At 56.9% G+C, this 24583-nt stretch overlaps 2 protein-coding genes across 4 annotated transcripts; one reads left to right on the top strand and one right to left on the bottom strand.

The window, feature by feature from the left end:
* Positions 1-456: 456 nt before the first annotated feature.
* On the bottom strand, positions 457-19076 carry DDX54 (DEAD-box helicase 54). Of its 2 annotated transcripts, XM_026514916.4 has the most exons (21): positions 18859-19076; positions 16388-16517; positions 14731-14801; positions 14003-14191; positions 13866-13915; positions 12784-12825; positions 12564-12659; positions 11767-11888; positions 11598-11659; positions 11390-11521; positions 9799-10009; positions 7415-7549; positions 5756-5986; positions 5589-5662; positions 4677-4898; positions 4255-4397; positions 4052-4165; positions 3295-3399; positions 2936-3048; positions 760-997; positions 457-555 (listed from the first exon to the last, which is right to left on the bottom strand). In XM_026514916.4, the coding sequence occupies exons 1-20, from the start codon at positions 19030-19032 to the stop codon at positions 765-767; spliced, it is 2649 nt and encodes an 882-aa protein (XP_026370701.2). In that variant the 5' UTR covers positions 19033-19076; the 3' UTR covers positions 457-555; positions 760-764. The 2 variants fall into 2 exon arrangements, with proteins under 2 accessions (XP_026370701.2, XP_057161933.1); XM_057305950.1 differs by having other exon boundaries at positions 457-997.
* Positions 19077-19203: 127 nt separating this feature from the next.
* RITA1 (RBPJ interacting and tubulin associated 1) lies at positions 19204-24186 on the top strand. 2 transcript variants are annotated; one of them, XM_026514920.4, is made up of 4 exons: positions 19204-19551; positions 19792-19870; positions 20236-20601; positions 23132-24186. In XM_026514920.4, the coding sequence occupies exons 3-4, from the start codon at positions 20291-20293 to the stop codon at positions 23637-23639; spliced, it is 819 nt and encodes a 272-aa protein (XP_026370705.1). In that variant the 5' UTR covers positions 19204-19551; positions 19792-19870; positions 20236-20290; the 3' UTR covers positions 23640-24186. The 2 variants fall into 2 exon arrangements, with proteins under 2 accessions (XP_026370705.1, XP_026370704.1); XM_026514919.4 differs by having other exon boundaries at positions 19728-19870.
* Positions 24187-24583: the final 397 nt, after the last annotated feature.

The following is a 24583-nucleotide window of genomic DNA, read 5'->3' as shown; positions in this document are numbered from 1 at the left end:
TCAGGTGTCTGGAATGAAGCCCAGTGCAAATTCTGGTAAATTCTAGATGAGTGTTTGGTAAGTAAAGTAAAACAGAGCAGCAAGAGGGCCACACAACAAGCACCCACACATGGGGCATCTGCTCACAAAGCTTCCTCTATTGTGGATCCGTGGCCTGAAAATCCAGCTGCTGGAGGCTGCCCTTGACCTTCCCAAGACCCCACACTGGGGCTGGGGAGCCCAGGGCTTGGAGGGCAGAGGCCAGGTCAGGTTCTGACCTCTGTGGGTGTGGTGGGGCCATGTGAACCCCTTCACAGCCAGAGGAGGAGCCGCTGAGCCCTGTGCCCCACACCCCACTTCCCAGCTCCTTCCCCATCCCCCACTCTCTCAACTCAGCAGGCATAGTAGCTGGGACTTTAATACCTGGGTCTGCCCCTTCTGGCTCCTTGGGTAGACTGCACTCCCGGTCCACTCGAGGTGCTTAGTAAAGGTTTATTACATTAAAAATACATCACTGGGCCTTAGGCACGCAGGGCTTGGCCCCATGTGGCCACCACCTTGGAGCTCAGGAACCACCTAGAACACATGGAAGCAGCGGCAGCTGAGTGTCCCGACCTTGCCAGCAAACCGCCGGGCACCCCTGAAGACCCTGTCTGAATGGCTCCATCCCAGGCAGAGGCAGCACCCCTCTTCTGCAGGGGGCTCCACGGCCAGCACAGGGCCAGGCGTACAGTGGCACACAGGGACATCCGCTGACGGAGGAGCACGGGGCTGGCTCACCTGCCTCACATCCTCTTCCTCATCTTGCCCTTCTTGGCGGGGGCGCCGCGGCCGAAGGCGGCCCGCTGCAGCTCCTGCGCCCGGCGGCGGTTGCGGGCCGAGAGCTGTTTCAGGCCCCCACGCTGTAGGAAGCGAAGCTTCTGCGCCCGGCGCCGCTGCTTCAGAATCTGCTGCTTGGTCTTGAGCTCCGAGCGCACGCGGCCTGCAGGGGCGCCAGGGGTGCGGGGCTGGGATGCACCTGCCAGGACAGGAATTCAGGGAGCGTGGCTTTCCAGTCCACTCCGAAAGCCGACTCCTACCCAGACCCCTCCAGACCACTCCCCTCCCCCTGCTCCCGCTCTGGGTTCACTGCTGTGGCCCCAGTGGTCTGGCTCATCGTAGGTGCTAATAAAGCTTCCAGAGTCTGCTGTCGTGGTCAACAGCGTGGACCCTCAAGCCCACACTGCCCGGGTTCAAATCCCAGCCGGGACCTCCCGGACCTTGAGCAAGTCACTTAACTTCTCTGAGCCTCCGTTCCCTACTCTGAATTAGAGAACAGCACCTACCCCACGGGTCCCAATGTGGAGATGAGGAGGAGGTGTGCACCGTGCTCAGAACAACAGTCAGCCCACAGTAAAGGCCTCCGAGGTGCGCTATCACGAGTACAGACCATCCGATGGAAATTACTGAGCATGTGCTCTATGCCAGGCACTGGGACCCAGCACGGACTGAGAAAGGCTCCAGTCCCTGTCTCCATGGACTGCACGCTCTAGGCTTGTTAGCTTAACTTCCTTGCACAGGAGAGAGGTCAGAGAGGGCCAGAGAGGGGAAGGGATGTGCCCACGGTCACACAGCAAAGTGGTACCAGCAGACGCCAGTGGCCCCACCCCAGCCTGCTCTCCCAGGTCTCTGAGAGGGCACTTACTCTCTGCCGCCCTGGCTCTCCACTAAGCCCCGGGTCCCCTTCCTCTACCATGTTCCCTCTTCCTGCCTGGCTCCTCCCTTCCCACAAGAGTGAACTTTTCGGGGCTCCCACACAGATGATCAATAAGGCAGCCCCAGATGTCTCCACAGGGGCCAAGGTGCCTGACAGGGACCCATCACCTCCAAGGAGGACAAAGCACGGAGGGAGAACAGCTGCTCCTTCCCGAAGCCCATAGGCCATCCTCACCCCGCGGCCCAGCAGGCCCAGAGCAGCGGGTAAAACCAGGAGCTGGGCCATGAGGGGTGAGAGGCCCAGAGGAGGCAGGAGCAGAGGCACAGAGAGAGGGAGACGGAGGCACCAAGCGGGAAAAGAGACACACAGAGAGACAGGGAAGGAGAGAGACAAAGACTGAGAGATGCGTGTGTAGAGAGAAAGAAAAATGACGAGGGAGACAGAAGGAGACAGAAAGACCAAGACACGGGAAGAAAGGAGACAAAGACAGAATGAGGAGAAAGGCAGAGAGAAGAGAGGAACAGGGACGCAGAGTCAGAGAGGAACAGGGACCCAGAGAGGAAGCTTCCAAGAAAATCAGAGACAGAGACAGAAAGGGAAAACTGGAAGAGACCTAGCCAGAGAGGCGAGACGCTGAGGGAAGAGGGGAGTCCACACGGAGCACTGAAGGGGCCCAGAGGAAGGTGCAGAGGACGAGCTAGGGGCTGTGACAGAGAACAGGGCCCAGACTGAAGGACCCAGACCCAGAGACACCCAAGAGGAAGTGAGCAGCCCCGCAGGGTTGCAGGGAGACAGCAGGGCTAGGCCCCTGGCCCGGGAAGGCCCTGGGGAGGGGAAGCACCTAGGCCCAGTTGCCGCTCTCGTGAGCTAATTCGTTCCCTGTGCCTGTAAGACAGACGTTCCGTCTTCTTGCTGCCTGATCATGTGGGGAGTGTCCAGCACAGAACCTGTCCCCACACAGCAAGGGGGAGCCCGCTGACAGAGGTGGGGGCAGGGTGGGGGCCATCCCTCCCGCAGGGCACGGTGGACGTCCTGAGCCCTGCCACCCCGTGGCCCTTCTGCCCTGAGGGGCTGACCAAGGCCCTGGCATACAGGGCGGCTGAGCCGCTCGGTGGCTGTAAAGGACAGGCTCTGGCGGACAGAGCCCGCTCAAATCCCACTGCAGCCTGGCACGGGCGGAAGGGCTCAGCCCGGCCAAAGAGAACCAAGTGATGCTGATCAAATGGACCACTTGGCAACCTGTTTTGAGGACCATCCTACCTTGGCCTCTGCCCCGCTTCCCACCTCTTCGCTCTGGGCCTCGCTGGTGGGATGTTCCTTCATCTTCTGAGTCACGATCATCGATTTTCTGTTTCTGTTTCCACTTCTGGTAGCTGGGAAGCCTCGTTAAGGAGGCTGCGCGGGACCATGATGCCCTAGACTCCAGTGGGCGGGGAGCAGGTCCTGAATCCCCTCCAGCGGATATAGGTACCACCTCTCCGGGTGGGGCAACAGAAGCTGCTCACCCCGCCCCCACATCCAGAGTACGCACTGAGAGAGGCTGCTCGGCCCCTCCCCTGACCCACTCCCACCTCCAGGGGCTGCTCGGCCCCGCCCCCTGGCCCCGCCCCTCTGGATACAGGTCCCGTTTGTAGGAGCTGCTGATGTAGCGGCCACTCTCGGTCTTGATCTTTTTCTTGTCTTCCTGTCCTGATTGTCCCACAAACCGTTTCTTCTTCCGGTCCCTGCGGGAGACGGAATTGGGAGAGCTAATGTGGAAGGAGGTGGCCTGGGGCGCCCGCTTCCCCTCGGCGCCTGTTTCCTCCCCACCCCCTCAAGGGAAGCAGCCAGCCCAGGTCCAGCATACAGCAAGTGCTCAATAAAGGCCCATTCCCTGCCCCTCTTCACCTCTTCGTGGCAGCCTAGGTCTCAAAAGGTGGTGTGGGGGTCACTGGGAATTGGGGGGCTTGTATCAGGGGTAGGGGCCCAACGGGGGTTCCCAATCCTACTCCACCACCTCCTGGCTCTGTGACCCTGGGTTAAGTCACAGCATTTCTCTGGAACCAGAGTCCAAATGGGAGAAATGTGTCAGGAGCTCTGTCGAGAAAGACGAGCTGGCAGCAAGGAGAGACGGATCGAGATCCGTGCTGTGTACGGTCACATCAAGGGGACAGGACGTGGGGGTGGGGGCGGTGGGGTCACTGTCCTTGCTGTGTGTCATCACGTGGGACAACCCAGGAGGGCTCACAATCCATGCTGCATACAATCAAGTGGGGGGTGTGATACTTCCTGCTCTAGGGGAACAAACGGGAGTCAGGACAGATAGGGGCCACCTGCCCGCTGTGTGGGACCGCAGGGCAGACAGGGGGGCACGGGGGTGCATGCTCACTTACTCACCACTTGAGCTGCTGCCGGCCCCTGGTCAGGTTCTGGGCCTCGTCCCCCATCAGGTCCAGGACAGCGCCAGCCACCTGCTGCTCGAATGCCCCCCCATCCCCACCGATGCTCAGGCTGCAGACGAAGGGCGGGGACATGCCACAGGGTCAGCGGGGGGCCCATCAGGCCCCACCTACCCCACCCCAGACCAGCCTGCCACTCACCCACGCTCACTGTCGAAGTCCTTGGGCCGGTAGGGGATGTAGAACTCCTGGTCCCGACGCCGGGCTTCCTCCCTCCGCCTCTTGGCTCCCCGGTTGGGTCCCGGCTGCTGCCGTTTCCGGCCCATGACCTCTGTGAAGACATCCTGGCAGACCAAGGCCCGGCGTCACACCTGCAGCCCCCGGGGAAGCCACCGCCAGCCTCTCCACCCGCCAGTCCAGCTAGAGTTAAGGGCCAGCAGCTTCTGGGACTCTAAAAGTTTGGAACTGCCATCTGCACCCTGTTTCCTCGTCCGCACTGCGGGACGACCGCAGCACCAGCAAAGCAGGCCAGGTGCGGGAGGAGGGGCTGTGGGCCAACCGGGGTAAGACCCACTTTCCAGCCCCAGGCCCAGACTCTAGTGTCACCACAGTGGGACCTGTACCTCCACACTCTCTCCCGCTGCCTCCTCCTCCTCCTCCTCCTCGGGCTTCTGTTCCAGGGGTGCCGGGCAGCCGGGGGCAGGGCCAGCTGTGTCCTCCTGCCGCCCCTGCCGCCCCTGCCGTCCCTGCTGGAAGCTGGCGATGGCCTTGCGGTCCTTTTGCCGCTTGGCGCGCATCACCTGGCTGCTCAGGTCCCGGCTGGAGGCGTTGATCTCAAAGATGGTCTGTGGCGGGAACACATGAGTCCTTCACCCATGGGCCTCCTTCTTCCCAGCCCTGCCCTCACCAGCCTGGTGGGCTCCCTACGGCATTCCTCCCCAAGTCCTTTCAGCTCTGTAAGGTGCGTACTCTGGTTCCCTGTATTTCACCATTAGAAAGGAGGCCCAGAGAGGTCAAGTAAGCAACCCGAGGTCACAAAGCTGAGACAAGCGAGTGGCATCTTGATCCTGGTTCACCTGGTTCTGAAACCAGTACTCTCAACTAGGACCCTCTCCAGCTCCTTTTCCCTGATACTGGCTGCCTGCCAGGCTTGCCCACTCCTAGGTAGGTCCTTCTGAGCTTCTGTGCATGCTTGGCATTGGCCCCAGATGGAGTGCCCAGTGGGAGCCAAGAGGGGATGACAGGTGAATGAAATCACAAACAGGCCTGGCACATATCACTCCCCTCTGTGAGCCTCAGTCTACCCCTCTGGAAGGGGCAGGAAGTGGCTACCACATGGGGAATCTGCTGCAGACCAGCAGGGACAGTTCTAGAACAAGAGGCATCTCTAGGGATGCTGAAGAGGCAGTGCCTCAAGCTCAGAAGAAAAGCCCCGCTGGGGTCCTGCTGGGGGTCAGGAGCTCAGCCAGAGTCCTGGCTCCATGGCAGCCACCGTGACCCCTAGACCCCGTGGGCTCTCCCACTCCCTGACTCACCGTCCGTGAGCGGTAGCTCTTGATGCTGTCCACCAGCTTCAGCCGCTGCAGCTCCTTCTCCTCGAAGCGCGAGCCTGGTGGGCATGGGGAGGAGGAGGTGTGAGGCCGGGGAGGCTCCACGGGGCCCACCCGCTGCCCACCGCCCCACGCCCCCTGCAGGGACTCACTGAAGAGGGGGTGTAGGCCCAGCCCCGCGAGGTCCAGCTCCTTGGCCCGCTTGATGGACTCGGGCGAGGGTGCGGGCCGGGAGCGCACGTACTGCTGCTGGGCGTTGTCGGCCACCCGGCCCAGGCCCCGCAGCTCCAGCGCCGCCGCCAGGGTGCTCCGCAGGCTGCCCTCCTCGTCATCCACCACGCTCTGCGGCACCCGGCCCAGCACGCCATCCGTGCCGCCCGCGCCTGCCGCCACACACGCAGCCCATCAGAGGCCTGCCAGCCCGGCGTCCTACCTGCAGCCGTCCCTCCTCTCCCCGGCCCTGAAGCACGAAATAATCCCCAGCTACGGAGCGGCTGCTCCGACCGGCCGCTCAACAGAGCTCGACCCGCAATTACAGCCCGAGGGCCGCTGCCTGTTCTCCCGAAGATCGTTTTCTTGGAACTCAGCCCCCCCTATGAAGGTTCTTATTGTCCTTGGCTAACTTGTCACCAGAAGGGCGGGACTGAGGAGCTGCCGCAGGTCATCGGACCTGCGGAGCCTAAGCCATTCCCTCGCTCGCTCTTTCTGTTGACTCTCCCATGAGACCATGGAATCCCCCAACAATCCCACGTTACAGAAGAGGAAACTGAGGCTCAGCAGAGGTTTAGCCTTGCCCAGCAGCATGCTGAAGGGTTGTGTCAGGATTCGGCCCCCGCATCGGGTTAAGAGCCTGGCCGCCCACCTCCTCTGGACTACGTCGGTCCCGGGCCATGCTGCCCACCCTGGAGAGCTTCGGGGCAAACCCCCCAACAGTGAACTACTCCACAGCTGGCTTCTGTTAGGACCCTGCTATAGGGGCTCCTTCCCTCTCCCTGCCCCTCCCATCCCCACTGCTGGGTCTCAACCCAGGGGGTCTGCCAAGGGCTCCAGAATCTACATTTGGACAATGGGCCCAGCGGCTCAATGGCAGACACTCCTGATGCTCTGAACCTCAGATGCAGCACACAGTAGGTGCTCAGTGAACACGTGCAGGGCTGCCCCGAGTGCGGGCTCCATTTACACCTGGCTTCCTGAATCCAGGCTCCCACCTCCCTGCTGAGTAACAAGCAACGTGGGATGCGTGGCTGGGCCTCACCTGTAAAGCGACCCTCCCGATGTTCCCAGACGGACACAGGAGACGATGTACATTAACAGTTAGACACACAGTAGGACCACAGGAGACTACCATGATCGCTGTTGCCCGCCCCATGCAATTCCGCCCCACAGAGAATAAGGGAAAGCTCTGTGAGCTCGGCCTGAATGAACCTCAGTCTCCCTCTGCCTGCCCCGGAAACTTAGTCAAGGGCAGGGTCTCAAACAGATGCCCGCAGGGGCCAGACAAGAGGAGCAGGGGAGGCAGGGGCTGCAGTGAACCTGGGGACCCATCTATCCGGGGCACATGGCCCAGACCAACTGCGCAGCAACCTCAGGAAAAGGTAGACTGAGCAGTCAGACCCAACCGTTTTCCAACAGACATCAGGAATCTGGATTTCTATGTGAAATTCTGAGTTTAAAATACAGGGATTGCGCCCTGGGGTCAAGTCCAGGCCGGCCTCCTCCCAGAGCCAAGACAGCTTCTCCCCGGCCTGCACCAGGAGCTCCGCAGGTGACCCACAGGGACCTCCTGCCTCAGTGTCCCAGCCTCCACTCACCTGAGAACCCCTCATGGCGGGGGGCAGGGGTGAGGGCGCGGCCGAGGAACAGGTGCAGGTCCAGCAGATAGGGAACCTCGTCTGGGGCCACCAAGGAGTAGGCTGTGCCGCTTCGGCCGGCCCGGGCCACACGGCCTGTGGCGAAAAAAGGTCAAGCTGAAGCAAAGACAAAGGGCCCTACAGCCCAGCATGAGTCCCGCTGGCCCGACTCTAAGGGTGCGGGCCAGGCCAAGGCCACACCTCACTGAGCTGCTGTCCTCCACTACGAAAAGAGAAAGGGCTGCACAAGCGTGTGAGCCCAAACAGTGCTCTGGGAAATGAGCAGAAATAAAGGTAAGGCCCTGTGTTCATTATCAACATCAAAAGTCTTCAGCACCCCCACTTCGGGAGACTTTCCCCAAGGATCCAAAGATGCATGTTCAAGGGTGTCTACGGCAGCTCTGCCCGGAACAAGCCCAAGCGGGAAACCACTTCAAGCCTTGACAGAGGCCTGGCTAAACGACTTAGCTGATGACCACATGATGGGACAAAAACACAGGTGAGGAAAGGGGCCGGCACGCTGTAGCCAGTGACCAGACCTGGCCCCTCCCTGTTTGTGTCAATAAAGTTTTATAGGCACACAGCCATGCTCCTTCATTTACATATTTTCTAAGGCTGCTTTCGAGCTACAATGGCAGAGATCAGGGAGATTACAAGCCCTCAGAGCCTAAAGCATTTAGTATTTGGCCCTTTACAAACACAGATTTGCCAACCCCGTCACAGCGTGATGTTTAATGGTGAATGGAAAACACGCACGACACGCACGACACACACGCGCTGACGCAAGACAAAGGTGACAGGAAAAGAATGTCCAGTGTGATTCTAATTCTGTGTTAAGTGAATCCAAGTGTAACGTTACCTCTGGCTTGTTTCTGCATCTTGCAAAAACAAAGAGTCACCACATTTGCAAGATTCGTTCGGGGTGGTCTGACTCTCACTGTGGGTCACACGGCACGTGAGAAACTTGCTTTGCGGGGGGGGGGGTTCTGCAGACCCCTCAAGGAAGCTGAAGCCAGCTCTTCCCAGAGCCATAGACACCAGGGCACAGCAAGCAGCAACCAACAGGGAGCCCAGGCCCCCAGACCCGCGGCCGGGGACCCGGATGGAGGCCTCCCACACGCCCCGACTGAAGGTGGCAGCAATTCTCCCGGGGCCCAGCATGGCAGCCAGAATTTACTTATTCAACGAAGTTCAATCACATGGAACCTGCCCTCCCGATTCTTCTCTCACGGACACGCACTGAACTTATTTGTACTTACAAACGAAGCACGAAGCACGCACAGTTACGAGTTAAAAGAAGGCAAAGAGAATAGAATGGTGGTTGCCTGGGGCTGGGGGAGGGAGGGCAGGGAGTTAGTGTTAACGAGAACAGAGTTTCCGTTTGGAAAGACGAGAAGGTTCTGGAGGCGGACGGTGGTAACGATTGCACAACCACACGAATGTACTTAATGCTTCTGAACTTATGCCTAAAAACGATTAAAATCGTAATCGTGCATGATGTATACTTTACCACGACTTTTAAAGAGGCAGCAGTGACAAGAGACATACTAAAATGACAGCCATGTCACCAGGGAGGCAAGCAGGGACAGTGGGGAAGAGGAGGTTCCAAACCCAGCCATCCCACTTTGCTAACTGTATGACCCCTGGCCAGTTATGAACCTCCCTGGCCTCAGTTTCTTCTTCTATAAAATGGGGCTGATGCTGCTGGCACCCACTACATAGGATGGTTGTGCAGACAGAAAGAGCCAGTAAAATGCCCGCACCCAGGCCCGACAGGAGCGCTGGGGGGGGGGGCACCAGTTGCTGTCGTATCCCCAATAACAGGCACGTGGCTTACTGCCTTCTGTGTGCTTTGCTTCAGTTTCCAGTTTTCCTACTATGTGGGAGCCTTACTTTCATCCCTGAAAAATTACAGAGTACTTGGCCTGGGAGGGCAGAGATGAAGGTGGGTCCCACGTGCTGACTTAACAAGGTCAGGAGCCCCTTCCCGTCTGCCCTCGATGAACAGGAGGCAGAGGGGTCTGTGTGTTATTTCGATCTTGCAAAGGTTTGAAGGAGAGGAACTAAAAAGACAGAGTTTCAGGGAGAGGACTGTGATGAGGAGGGGGGTCAGGGGACATGCCACCAGGCCCCAGGACAGGAAAGGGAGAGAGAGCCCAGAACGGGGCATCCAGACAGCGGGAGGATTGCAGCTGCTCGGAGCTGTGGGAATCAGGCCTGGGCCACATCCCCCAGAGATGCGAACTCACGGGGCCCTTGGCCAGGCCTCGATTTCTCTGCCTAGAGCACTGAGCCCTGCACTGTCAGCTCCCACCCTGGGCCAGGTCCGGCCATGGGCTCCTCACCCACGCGGTGCAGGAAGAGCTTGCCCTTGGCAGGAAAGCTGTAGTTGATGACGTTGTCCAGCAGCGGGATGTCCAGGCCGCGGGCTGCTAGGTCCGTCACGATGAGGGTGGAACACTTGCCGTGGGTGAACTTGGCGAGGTTGATCTTACGGGCCGTCTGATCCAGGGCACTGTAGATGTGGGTGCAGCTCACCCCCTGCGTTATCAGCAGCTGTGCAGAGTGAAGACAAGAGGGAGGGAAAGGGGTAAGAGGGCTTCCGGGAGACAGGAGAGGAAGCCAGGCCACGGCGGGGGTGCCACGCTGTGCTGGGAAGACCGACGGCTCTGGAGGGGGACACCTCCGGTCTGAATCCTAGTTCTGAGGGGTAGTGTCATCAGTACAAACGGGGCCTCTATCACCTCCTATCTCTCTGCAGGGCCAGAGGGGTATCAAAGGAGATGACATGTGCAGAGGTCTCCTGTAAAAGTGCCAGCCCAGGACACCAACTTCATCCCGCCTCTGCCACTAACAAGCTGTGTGACCTTGAGCAAGTTACCTAACCTCTCTGTGCCTTTGCTTTCCTTATCTGTAGAATGGGGGAGACTAATAGTTCCTTCTTTGTGGCTTTGTGACAAGGACTAAATGAGTTACTACACATAAAAGGCTGAGCCCAGGGACATAAGAAGTACCGTGACAGTATTAACTGCTCTTTAAAAATTACTATTTTGGTTTTATTCATCAGTGATCCCAGCAGCTGCACAAAGGAAGCACCGTTAAACGTACGTGAAACCCAGCGAACTGCGTCCTCAGATAACAGACCCCAGGTGTGGCCACCGGGGTAGGTGGCAACGACTGGCAAGGGGCGCCGGCAGCCTCTGGGGCACCTGGACTGCCCCAGGCCAAGGGTCCCAGGTATATACGTATGGAAAAACTCCACCATGCTACTCCCGGAAGCTCAGGACACTTTACCCAGCTTCCAGCTTGCAGGGCACACCTCCATTTTAAAATGTGAGATACACGGAATGCTGAAAATCTACAGAAAATGGGAGGACTAGGGGCTGGGGAGGTACACATCAAAACAACCCGGATGTAGGGGACTATCAGAGGAATCAAGACTGGGCCTGAGTTGATAGAACTGAGTACTTGGGAGTTCGTGATGCTATTCGCTGACGTTAGTATGTGCTTGGAATTCTTTTTTGTTTTTTTAAAGATTTTATTATTTATTTGAGAGAGAGAGAAAGAGACAGAGAGAGAGCGTGCTCATTTGAGAAAGAGCCGGGGGGAGCAGCAGAGGAAGAGGGAGAAGCAGGCTCTCTGCTGAGCAGGGAGTCGGCTGCGGGGCTCGATCCCAGGACCCTGGAATCAGGACCTGCGCCCAAGGCAGATGCTTAACTGACTGAGCCACCCAGGTGCCCCAGCAATTCTTTATGACTGAAAGTTAAAGAATAAAAGAGGACCATCCCTGGCCAGGCCTGTACCCAGCTCTGGTGCTGCCCTCTGGTGGCCGCACACGGAACTGCAGCTCCAAGCTTGCCACAGAGGAGGTGCTGCTCCCCAGGAGGGTGGCCCACTGGTGGCTTCCCCAACCCGACCCCCTCAGGGCCCCCTCACCTCGCTGAGGTACTCGGCGTGGTGCTTCGTGGCCACAAACACCACCGTCTGGTCCTGGGGCCGCACCACGGTGCGCAGCAGGTGGAGCAGCACGGCAGCCTTGGTGTCCTCGCGCACGACGAAGAAGGCTGTCTGTGGGGAGAGGGGCCGCGGTGGGCTCATGGGGCCTCGGCTGCAGGCTGGGGCAGGGGCACGGGTGGAGCCTCACCTTGAGCTGCTCGTTGAGTTTAGCATCCACATCGAGCCGGATGAGCACGGGCTCCGTGAGGCCTGCGGTTGGCACAGGGCAGGTGTTGGGGGGTGGGTAGTCACGGAAGGACGAGCACCCCAAGGCCCCAAACCGGCGGTGGCCCCTAGCCGCGCCCCGGCTCACTCACCCGCCCGCGCGAACTCCACCAGCAGTTTGGGCAGCGTGGCAGAGAACAGGACGGTCTGGTGGCCCCCGGGGAGGCGGCCGATGATTTCCTGCAGCTGCTCAGCAAACCCCATCTCAAAGAGCCTGCGGACAGAGGGCGGGGGTCGGGAGAGGGGCTTCCATCCCAGCGAGCTCCAAACCCGCCGCCCTTGCCCCCGGCGCACTCTCTGCACTTGCACTGTGTGTGCCCCATGTGATTCTTCACGTCACTGTTTAGTTCACCTTTTCTCTGCGTGACCACCTCATCCCCACAGTGATGACCTAAAATCCTTGAGTCTGTTCTCAGTTACATGGCTCCGTGTCATGCTGAAGCCAAAGCTAGCGGCCCTCCCTCGGCGCCAGGCACGGTTTGCGTGCTTTCCAAGCACTGACTCTCCCAGCACCTGCCAGTGTGGGCTAGTGGATCCCCTGTCCGTGGATGAGCCCACCAAGGGCCACGGACCCTCAGATTTGCCCAAGTTCACAGAGCTGGGTTATGATCCCACCCCGTCTGGCTCCAGTCGGCGCTCCCCACGTTGTGCTACTTTGTATTTCTTTGAAATCATGTGTTTGTTGTTGTACTGGTTCCTTCCATATCCCTAAAAAGAAATACAGTGTACAAACACAAAATAAAAACTGTCGGTGCTGCCCTGGGTCTGTGGCCCGCGTTGGGGGAAACGCTGCCTTGAGTACGGCCACACAGGCCTCTCCTGGCGAAGTGCTTCCTCCGGGCCTCGGGGCCAACCTTGGCGCAGGTGCGCAGGCAGCACGCGGCCTCACCTGTCTGCCTCGTCGAACACCACGTACTCCACACTCTGCAGCCTCAGGTTCATCTCCACAGCCACGTGCACCAAGCGCCCAGGGGTAGCAATGATTCTGGAAGGGGGTGTGTAGGCCAGGTCACCCGGGGCCGGGGCCGCCGGCAGAGCCCTCCTCGCCCTCCCCAGCAGCTGGCCGTCGGGGAAGAGACCCCAGACTGCCATCCTCAACCCAAACTCACATGTCGGGATTTTCATGGAGGGCGGCAAACTGGTCTTCCATCCTGCGGGGGAAGGGGAGGTGTCAGCTTGACACACAGGCCGCTTTAGTCCCTCTCTGTCTCCAGAACCAGGTGGCCAGGTGAGGCCCACACCCGCCCCCAGACACCGCAGTAAGGAAAGGCTGTGGCCGAGCTACTGGGCAAAGGCACTGCCCCGACAAGACATGAGTTCAAACATACAGAAGGACTGATACTGCAGAGTTCCCCAAGAGATGGGCTCAGCCCTGGAGCTCCCCTCACTCCCTCTCTGGACTGTCACCTACCAGCTAACCCCGGAACTGCCAGCTCCCCAAGATGCCAGGCTGCTGGGTCTCTGTCCTTGTTCTTAAACCCCCAGGGCACACAGCCCTAACGCTGGTCCTCCTCTGAAACACCCTCGGGACACCCGTAGGAGCCAGAATTTTGAGTCTGGCCTAGCCCAGGGAGGCATTTCGGACAATCAGGAGCTCCAGAGATAACAAATTACAACGTGGGCAAAGGAACCCTTAAAAGCCAAACATTCTTCTCAGAATTCAAAGCGACCGGTCACAGTGACATTCCGAGAGAAGAATAAGGAAGGGGCTGCCCTGTGAGGGAGAAGCTGTGGGACGGGGCAGGAGGCTGGGGTCCAATCTTAGCTCGACCACCAAATCGCCACGTGGCTCTGGGCCTGTCATAGCCTCGGTCTGCTCATCTGGAGAACAGGTATGGTGACTGCCACCCCAAAAGATGAGACCACTGCATCGGGCAATCTGAGCTATTACAAACACTCCTTGGTTTCTGTGCAACAGCTCACTATTAGGTGTGCGTATTAAAGTAGGTACAACCGAGCAGCCTGAGAGTCGACCCTGTGCACCGCCGGCTCCCCTAGGAGCACCCGAACCCCTGTAGGAGCGGCGTGGGAAACTCCTGTGGTATTTCACTGCCTGTTCCCCCTTCTCTGTGGGGTGCGCAGAGACGCTGCCACTGTTCCTAAGCCGCCCGGGCTCCGTTGACCCGCACCCTGGAGACTCGGCTGGTGCTTGCAGGGTGGGGCCCATGGCAGGGGGCAAGGGGGTTCTTACTTGTCCCCGCCCAGGATCAGGGCGGTCCTGAGGCCTGTGAACTTGCCGAGCTGTGAAGAGAGAGAGAGGGAGAGAGGTGACTCAGCTCACGGAGGCCTCCCCGACCGGCCCGGCTCAGCCCAGCGGCCCCAACAAACCTCCTTGGTGAACTTCATGGTCTGCAAGGCCAGCTCGCGGGTGGGTGAGAGGACGAGGGCGCGGGCCCCGGTCTGGGCGCTGCGGGTCTTGAGCCGCTCGAACATGGGGATAAGGAAGCAGGCCGTCTTGCCGCTGCCGGTCCGGGCCATGGCCACCACGTCCTTGCCATCCAGGATCACTGGGATGGTCTGCAGGGAAGCGGGTGGGAGAGGGGCAGGGTCAGGTCCTGCCCCCTGCACCACACGCTCCAGAGCACTGAGCCCCCAGGGAGAGGGTGAACTCAGGGTCTCGCTAAGTGGGAAGGGGTCTGTTGCCCGGTCCTGAGCCCATTCCTACCAAGGCTTATTTTGTACACTTCCAGGGATGAGCAGCTCACTACTCCCAACTCTTTCCACTGCTGGAACACACCCTTCTTAGGTAAAACCAGACTCTACCTCCCTGTCTTATCCTCGTCCTCGGAACCCCAGAGAATCATTGTCCACCTCTTGGCTAAATGTCTGAGAACAATGCTCATGACCCAGGGGTGATAATGGGGCACCTGCGAGTTGCCTGGGCAGGGGCTTAGCAGTGGGCAGCCTTGAGGAGGCTCAAATGGCAAAGAGGACAACTTTCTCCACCTGGGAAACGGACCAGATGTGACAGCTCAGACAGGGGGCAGGGGTCTCGAGGCTGGACAGGAGGGTCAAATCCCTCCCCCCAAGCCCCATTAACCTTCCCCGTCTCGTACCTTCCTCTGGATGGGTGTTGGCACCTTGTAGCCCTTCTTCATGATGCCCTTGAACACCGGGTAACTCAAGCCTGGGAGAGAGACAGGGATGGTCGGGGGAGGGCAGCCCCCGTGACACACCACAGGAAGCCAACCAGGCCAGATGACCGTATCATCAACATCAACAGCAAGAAGAAACGAAAGGCGGCGGAACAAAACTTAGGAGACAAACCGACCCCCGGGGTGAGATTCACCTCACGCGGATTCTGACTTGAATACACGCTTAGTGCCGTGAGACAACTTGGGGTCTCAAGGTGGCGGGATCTCAGCCCTGCTGAGGACCTGTGCCTGTTGCAGGCAAGGGTAAGGTCACGTGGGAAGTATTTAGGGCTACCGAGAGGGGATGTCTGTGACTCGCGTCAGAATGCTCCAGGATGCGGGGGACAAGCAGGGGGGTGGTGTGGAAGAAACAGGATGGTCGACTGGCGATGGGTACGGGGAGACTGTTCTCTATTTTTTTTATACGTTTGAAATTTTTTATAGCTAAAAGAAATGGATGGGAAGTCGTCAGGGGCTGCGAAGGGCGCGGGTGTGGGTGCTGACCAATGAGGCACGTGGCCCCGCATGGGGGAGGAGGTGGCTTTGGAGACTGAACGTGACTCGGCCTTGTGGCAACGGGAGGACAATCGGAGGCCTGGGGACAGGAAGCACCGTGGCTGTAGCTGCTTTTTGGTCAACCCTTCATCTTTCTGATCCAGAAAGGCAAAAAGTAACCACATGTAGATATTTTTATTTGCTTTTTCTCTAATCACTGATAAAAGTTTAGCAGTTTTAATATATTAATTCACCGTCCAGACTCCTTTTGTGAGTCGACTATTCGTTTTCTTCACCCAATGTTCTGTCAGGGTATCTTTTTCTTACTGATTTGTAAAAGCTCTTTGTATGTTAGTGATGTTAATTCTGTATCCGTCCCCAAGGTGGCAAGTACGTCCCTGATACAGCATTTACTGTAACTTAGTTTACAGGGTTTTTTGGCGAACACACATCTAAACGAAAAAAAGTCAGACAAGGTTCAGATCATACCTAGGGCTTCTTCTTTTTAAAACTATAAAAATATTCACCTTGATATTTATTTATTTATTTATTTATTTATTTATTTTTAAAGATTTTATTTATTTATGTGACAGAGAGACAGCCAGCGAGAGAGGGAACACAGCAGGGGAGTGGGAGAGGAAGAAGCAGGCTCCCAGCGGAGGAGCCCGATGTGGGACTCGATCCCATAACGCCGGGATCACGCCCTGAGCCGAAGGCAGACGCTTAACCGCTGTGCCACCCAGGCGCCCCTCACCTTGCTATTTAAATCTTGGCACCAGATGCTACTGACTGGTAAAGAGCAAGCAGGAGAGCTCGGCATTATTTCCCGCTAGCCAGGTGTCCCCATCCCCCCACTACACCTTTCCGCCCTCTCCTCTGAAGTGCATTCTGTCCTGTAGTAAATCCCTGAACGTCCTCGCCTGTTCTGTGGCCAGCGCTGCCCTGAGTCTGCTTTATCTGCTCTCTCACTGCGCCAGTCCTCAGCCTACCCAACACCTACCACAGAGCTGGGCCCCGAGCACAGAGGGCATGACGAACCCCTGCTGCGCCTCCCCCAAAGTCCCCGGACGCCTGGCTCACCCACCCATGGACTGGAAGCCTCCGGACTTCTTCTTCTTCTTGTTCTGGGCGCGTACCATCTCCCGTGTGTCCGGCTCCACGTCTGAGGTGCATTCCGAGGTAGGGAAGGTGGGCAGGGGTCTGCCAGGTCCCAGCTGGGAGGGAGGAACAGAGAGGCAGCGTCACCCCAGGCACAATCAGACCACTGGGGACAGGGAGAGGGACTACCTTGTTGTGGACACCCCTCCATTCAAGCCCATGATGCCCCCACCAGGTCACATGACTTCTCTACTAAAGGGCTCCCCTACGACTGGGCCAGGGCAGGGCAGAGGGTCAGAGTGTGGGCCATGCAGATTGACTGCCTAGGTTTCAATCCCAACTCTGTCACTTTGTCACTTACCTGTTGTGAAACCTCAGGCGAGAGACTTAATCTCCCCGAGTCTGTTTCCACGTCGGGGAAACGGGGATGACAGACAAGAGCACGTGTCTCACAGGGCGTGTGAAGACTAAATGGGTAAGTGTAAAGCCCAGAACAGCACCCAGCACATAAATGGTATCCTGGTCTGTCATCCAAAGCCCTCAAAATTAAAAACCCTAGGGGGCCAATCAAAGCACATACTGTGTGTGTGGTTCTAGACTTCTCCAAGCTGCCCTGTCCCCCTCTCCTGAGCCTCGTTCTGATCCATCACCCCTCCCAGCTCTGCGCTCTCTCGTGCTGGCCTCCTTCCTGCCTAGCCAGAACCCACTTGTCCTAGAACAGATATATCCAACCCAGACACCTCCTCTGGGGAGCCTTCTCAGACCACAGAGCTGTCCCCCTTCCTCTCGGAAATAACATTTCTGGAGCACTAATTCATAATAATGGTTAAAACTTCTGCGGCACCCACTCGAAGCCGGGTGCTGCTCTGAGCATTCGTATAAATTAGCCCACTTTGAATCCTCACGGCAACTCTATGCAGTAGCTACTATTAGTTTGTCCATTTTACAGAGAAGGAAACTGAGACACAGAGCGATGAAGTGACCTGCCCACGCTCACACGGCCGGCAGGGATTTGAACCCTGGCTTCAGAGTCTATGTTCTTTCCTCTGTGACCTTCTGTGGCCCCCTACAACCGTCTGGGTCAGAGCTGCAGCGGGTCCAGTGTGGTCTGTGAGCTAAGAATGGATTTTATACATTTAAAAGTTTGTAAAAATATCAAACAAAGAAGAGAATGACCTTACATGGCCCCACAAAGCCTAAAATATTTACCACCTGGTCCTTAACACGTAAAGTATGCCAACCTCTGCTGAGTGAGCAGAATGCGTGAACACTGTAATTTAATCCTTTCATGAGTCTTTAAGGCACATGTAATCCTCTGTCTTGTACACATGTGGAAACTTCTGCCTTCTACAGATGCGGCACAGAGAGATTAAGCAACTTCTCCAAAGTCCCACAGCCAGTACACGGTTGGGCCACATTTGAACACAGAACCGCACCAGGGCAAAGCTCTGTGTCTGAACTGTATCTGTGGGCTCATCTTTGGCACCTACTACCTTGCCCTCTTGTGTGCTTTACCAATGTCTCCACGTTTATAGAGCACCTACTGTGTGCCAAACACTGGCTCCATTGGGGTGGGAAAACATAATAAGATCCAGTCTGGTCCCTGGAACATAGATTCCTCCCTTACCTAAACACCCACTCTTTCATCTACTCACCCAAACCCCACTCTGTGCCAGGCACCGGCTGGGCACAAGGCTGTGGGAAATAATGGGCTTTTAGCTCTTCTGCCCCCCTGGTGCTCACATCCGACCCTCCACCTTTTGCATACAGTTGGCACTCAGTAGTGGAAACAGCATGGGCCCTAGAACCAGAGGTTTGAATCCTGGCTCTCCCACTCACAAGCTGTGAAGTCTTGGTCAAGTTCCTAAACCCCTCTAGGCCTCAGGGTTCTCCTCTGGAAAACGGGGACGGCAGCACTTAGCTTACAGAGCTGGTATGAGGATTAAATGATAAGGCTTGTAAAGTTCTTAGCATGGAGTCTGGCACACACTAATCGGTCAGCAAACGCGAGTTTAATTTATTATTTGTTACCCAGGGGCTTGGGGGCGTCGCTGCCTCAAGCCACGAGGCCCGGCCTCCGCTTAATTCAACCTGGCAACAATCCCCCAAAACTCTTGGAAGTCCGTACTTTGGCACCCGCACTTTTCATTGGACCAAAGGGCTCTAGGACCCGCCCCCTGGGCAGGAGGTAGCCAATGAGAGGCCGCGACCGAAAGCCGGCCAGGAAGGCCCGAACGCCCGGGCCCCTGGAACGCATAGGCTCTAGCGTCGGGGGCCGGGGCGTGACGGGTGTGGAGACACGTGCTCAGACTGGCGGTCCTGTCCCCGACCCCCGGCCAGCCGACCTCTCCCCACCCTCAGCCGTGCCCACTCCCCAGCTGGGGAAACCGAGGCCGCAGGGCAATGCGCGGAGCCGGGGCCCGGGCTCCAAAGTGTGCCCCGGCGCCGCGCGCCTACCTTCTGGGCCCGGGTGTCATCTTCCGCCTGGATCTCAAACTCGCCGTCCTCCGAGTCGCTGCTGCGGGCCTGGGAGGCCGCGCCTCGGCGCTTCCGCAGCCCCTTCTTTTTCCTCCACTGGGCCATGGCAGCGCGGGACCGAGGTCCGGCCGCCGCGCGCGTGCCGGCCGCCATGCGGGCCCCGGTGCAGGCAACCGGGGAGGGGGCGGGGCCTGCAGGGACGTACCAACGGCGCAGCCGGGCGGGGGGGGACACCGCGCCTATGCTGCCCGCCTGCGCTGCCTCTCCTTCTGTAGCCCTAGGAGGATTGGCGCGCACGCGCGAACACACACCTGACTGGCGTGAGAGGGACCTCTCCTCGGCTTCGGGGAAACTCCTGGTGCGTCCGAAACGGGGTGCCCCCCCCGGTGCTAGTGGTTCCGGCCGTGCCGCCCAGTCCCTCGCTGGTTGCCTTGGGCTGCGCGCGCCGGACACACGTCTCTAGGGCCTGGCTGTCGCGCGAGCCCGTCCGCGCGGTTCCCGGGGCTAGGGCTGGGGGTGGGGGTGGGAGCTGGGGGCGGCTCGAGCCCCCTGGGCTCTGGGACTCCGGGCTGCAGATAAACTGGGATCTCGGAGGCATCCACGGAGGAGTCCAGACCTGGTGAGGAGGGGCCGCTGAGTTTGCTGCCGACATCCTGGAGCCGAGATGCTCAGGTAGGAAAATTAACTCAAGAACGCAGGGACCTCGGACATCAGCCGGGGCATTGACTTGGGGATCGGGGAATATGGGGCAATTGGAGGGATGGGCGTGATCTGCCAGTAGTAGAATGGTTAAGTGCGTAAGCTCTGCACTCCTCTGTCAGGTTCAGATTTCTCTTCCACTGTTTTAGCTTTATTAGGTGCGACTTACAGGTGTGACTTCGGCTTCTAAAGCCTCAGTTTTGTCATCTGTAGAATGGACAGAACCGAAGCTACTTCGAAGGACTGTTAAGATGATTAAATGAAGCAATGCTCGTAAAGCTTTTTGCACAAGGTAGGCATGAGATAATGCTGGGTATTATATTCACCGCATAAACACAGGATTTAAGGACCTGCCTTGTCTCCCTCATCCCACCATGCGAAGTTTTCTTGTTGGTGCCAAAATAGGCACAGGCCCCATCTCTTCTTCATCCCCGTAGTGTTCAACATTGAGCACTGTATGCCAGGAATGCACATTTATTCATTAAATATTTGCCAGTAACACCCCTCTCCCTATTGTTGTGACAGCCAAAAGACAGACGAACAGATTTCTGAAGTGTCGCCTGGGGTTGGCGGCTCCCCTTTTGCCCTTGGGTTGGGAACTTAAGAGACAGCCCATCTTCCTCTGCTGGCACTGACAATGACAGGGGTGTTTCACAGGGAGCCCTGGAGGCACGACCTGGCAGGCAAAGCATGCCTGCGATCACGCAGAACTATGGGCAGCATGAAGACCCCTGTGGATCTGGCCATCAGTGGGATGCAGACCCTCCACCTTCAGCACCGTTGCCGGGGCAGCCACCGGGTCAAGGCCAGGGCGTCATACGTGGATGAGTCTTTGTTTGGCAGCCCTGCGGGTACCCGGCCCACACCACCAGACTTTGACCCACCCTGGGTGGAGAAGGCCAACAGAACCAGTGGAGTGGGCACAGGGACATCACGGGCCTCAGGGGCCAACGGGAGCTGTGAGACCACCTCCTCCAGCGGCAGCACCCCAACCCTTACACCAAGGAAGAAGAACAAATACAGGTAACGGGATGGGAAGATGCACTCCTGTACTTGTGAAGCCACCTGGGTTCCTATTAGAGCTCTGCTGTTGACGTGCTGTGTGACTTTGGGCAAGCACCTTGACCTCGCTGAGCTGCAGTTTCCTTATGTGGAAAATGGGACCTAGTGGGACTATGGAGAGTAAATGAAGTGAGGTGTGTACAGGGCTTGGCACAATATCCTGTCAGGAAGCTCTCAAAGTGATAATGATGATGGTTGAACACCCATTTCCAAATGCCACAGACCAAGCAAGTGAGGCCCAGGGGGGTCAGGTGATTTGCCCAAGATCACAGAACAGTTTGCATAAGAATATTAATGTGGTTGATCCACGAAATGACATAGATGTAGTGGGTCCCAATTTCAGCGAGTCATTTCGGAAATGGTTTTTGCTGCCTTTTCACGAACGACCTAGAAAAACAGGAGTTGATGCTAATAGTTATTATTGTAAATTAATAAGTTAGATTGTTTGGATTATTTCAGGTTGATATCCGCCTGGAGGAAGGTGTCTAGTGGTGAGCCACAGGGCTCTATCTTGTTTATTGTTATCGGTGGTTTGGACAAAAACACAGAAGACTGGAATATTCGTCATTTACCGCCGCCATAATAAAATACCGTAGACTGGGGAGCTTAAACAATGGAAATTAGTTTTCTCGCAGTTCTGGAGGCTACACGTCCACGTTCAATGTGCTAGCAGACTGAAGCCTCTCCTCGCCTGTTCTCTCGTGGCCTTTTCTCTGTGAGCATGTACGTTCATGGTGTCTCCCCCCTTCTCATAAGGACACCAGTCCTGTTGCTTTAGAGCCCACCTTTATGACCTTGGTTAAGCCTAATTATCTCTTTAAAATTCAGTGTGAATTTTGGGAGGGCATTGTTCAATCCATAACAACTAGCCAATCATATTTGGGGTCCATTCTGAGCAGGAGGGGCATAGACTGGTGGAAAGAAGTGAAAATGGGAATGGTGCCTATTTAAGGACATAAAATTCAATGAGAGAAAAGCAAGGCTCCATTATTATTATGCCAGCTTGAGCGTGCATCTGACGTAGGGGCCATAAGGTAGGGTCAGGTTGTCATTAGCAGCACTGACACCTACAACGTAGCTGAAAACGCTGTTGTAGTGTGGGCTGCATTAACAGGGATATGGTGTCCATGATGAGGGAGGTCAACTCAACGCTCTCCTGGAGGACAGAATTTTGTGCAGGATGCTGACAAGTAGAGGGTGTCAGGTGAGAAGGTACATAAAAGAGAGAGAGGCTATTGAGTAAAACCTTTGGCGCTGGACAGACAGGCAACAAGCAGGTGTGGTTTGAGAAATTAAATCAAGTGGCAAAAAGTTGACTTTTCAAAGACTTGCAGTTTCAACACAGAAGCGCTTTCAGTCCTGGCCAAAAGCCATCAAGCTGACACCTTGTAGGTGTGCCATGAACATTTGTGAGATGAACAGAAAAAAATAATTGCTGAGTGAATCTAATTAAAGGTGAGAAAGCCTAGAAGTCACTTGTGTCTGATACGCTGATCCCAGAGCTTGGGCCCTTGAGCCAGGCTGGATTTGAATCTCGTCTCTACCCTCCTTGCTACAGGGGCCCCCTCCCTATGCCTCCTTTATTTGTTTGTAAAACGGGATTATTCTATCTCCCTCCTGTGGATGTTTGCGAGAGATAATGAGATGAGGCACATGACAGGCCGGAAGAGCCCTCAGTAAATATGCAAAAATTTTAAAAGCTGCTTTGGTGAGGAGGCCAGGTCAGCTTTATAACAAAAGTTCAAACTGAGCACCCTCTCAATGCCAGGCACCTTGCTGTGTCATTTCAAATACTGTGGGACGGGCCACAGGACTGCAGAGGATTCGGCTGACAAGGCCACTAGAGAGAAGGAGAATTGGGGGTAAAAAAGTAAAGACTGTAAAGATTAAGGTTATATTAACTGGGACTCTGAGATGCAAGTGACAGAAAACTTAACCAAACTGGCTTCAGCAGAAAAAGGACATGTCAGGCTTGCTTATCCGGGGCCCAAACTGTTGTTGGATCCTGTCTCCCTCTTAGCCCAGCTTACCCCCCAACGTTCCAGCCGAGCCAGCCACCCTTACATCCTGCTGGCCGGCTTATCAAGGCCAGTTGGCAGACAAACATCTCTCCTAGTAGCTTCAACAAGGGTCCTAAGGCAGGCGCTCATTGGGCAGGATGGGCCATATGGCCTTTCCCAAGCCAATCAGTGTGGCCAGGAAGGTGTAATATGCAAATTGACCAGGCCTGGGACATGTGGGGGAGGTAAAGGGGGAGGTCGGGATGCCGGGGACTGGCTGCTTGGCTGGGGAAAAACAACAGAGATGGGGGTGGTGGGACACCAGAGGGCTGTGGCGTCGCTGTGGCTGCCAGGCTGGGAGACAGGGACTTTGGGATCGACAGGCAACCCTCTCTGCTACTGCAGGTGCCTGGCAGGGGATGGGGGCTTAAGGTTTTTAGGGTTTGTTCGTTCATTCCCTCAGCTGACTGCATTTCTCTTCCCTTTATCAGACTGATCAGCCACACTCCTTCATACTGTGATGAGTCGCTCTTTGGCTCCCGACCATGGGGCACCAACTGGGAAGGACCGTGGATGGCAAAGGGGGATGCTGCCAAACTCCATTCCCTCTTCTGGACACCCCCAGCCACCCCTAGGGGCAGCCACTCGCCCCACCCCAGGGAAACCCCGCTGCAAGCCATTCACCCAGCTGGTCCCTCGAAGACAGAGCTCAAGGTGGCAGCAGACTCCCAGAAGTTGTCCACGGATGGGTTAGACTCTCCACATCCTCTGAGGCGGGAACGTTCCCATTCCCTCACACACCTGAATGTCCCCAGAACTGGTCGCCCACCTACCAGTGGCCCCCACACCAGCGGGCCCCGGGATCCCAGGCCTTCCCCATCGGGGGTGACCTTCCAGAGTCCCCTAGTGACACCCAGGGCTCGCTCGGTTCGTATTTCAGTGCCAGCCGCCCCCCAGCGAGGGGGGGCCACCCAGAAACCAAAGCCCCCTTGGAAATGAGTTTCTTGGCCGTCTCATCAGGTTTTCCCATGCGGTCATGGTGAGGGGCCCAGTTTCAGAGGAGGGCAGCCCGGAGTCTCCTAGGTAACCATGAGTCATTGGAGAAGCTCTCATGGGGGCAGACATAGCGAGAGTGGGCAGCGCCTCTCTTTATGCCGACAACTGCCTGTTTCTTCCTTTACCCCATCATGGGGTTTTGACGGCTGCCCCCTGAGATGCCTGTTCCAGTCTTGCTAGAGCCATAGGCCGTAGAAGTGCCAACCCAGGGGTGCTCCTGGGAGGGGCCCACCACTCCCCCATCACTTCCACATCGTCTTGCTGCCAAGCGTGAATAAATGGCACAATCGCCAACCTGAAGGGTCCCTTCTTCCTTCAAGCCAAGCTTCCTGCTCAGGATGAGTTTCCAGCTGAGTCTGGAGTTTTCCCAGGCACAGTGAATGGACCATGGGGAACAGGATCTGGGTGATGCATAGGTGGACATGTTTTTATTTTAACAATCGTGTATTTATTTTCACATATTAAAAATATATCAGTACCTCATCAAAGCCATGACTTGGACTAATTTTATTTTCCTTAGGGTAAGGGCCAATAGAGGCCTGAGTGGAATTAAATAACAACGTTTAATAATATAATAAGGAAGTGGCAGAAATCATAACTCTGGCCAGTTGACAACTAATGTTTGGGAACATGGGCCTCATACATTTCCCACGTTTTCCCAAAAAACAGAATGACGAGGACTCTGCCAAGTGGAGAAGTCCAAGAAGGCCAGAAGGTTACACATGGCATCCGAGAGCACTTGGGACAGAGAGCGGGGTAAGCACTCCAGGAGCGACCTGCTCTCTGGCTCAGGTGCCTGTCATCTGCACCACCCTGGGTCAGGTCACTTACCCTGCTCGGATGGAGTTGCACCCAGAATCCCAGGATCCTGCTGGATTTGTGTGGGG

This window comes from Ursus arctos, unplaced genomic scaffold (genome assembly GCF_023065955.2).
Source record: "Ursus arctos isolate Adak ecotype North America unplaced genomic scaffold, UrsArc2.0 scaffold_34, whole genome shotgun sequence".
Classification (NCBI taxonomy): Eukaryota; Metazoa; Chordata; class Mammalia; order Carnivora; family Ursidae; genus Ursus; species Ursus arctos.
The sequence above is the reverse complement of the archived record's forward strand: the minus strand, read 5'-3'. Positions and strand labels throughout refer to the sequence as shown.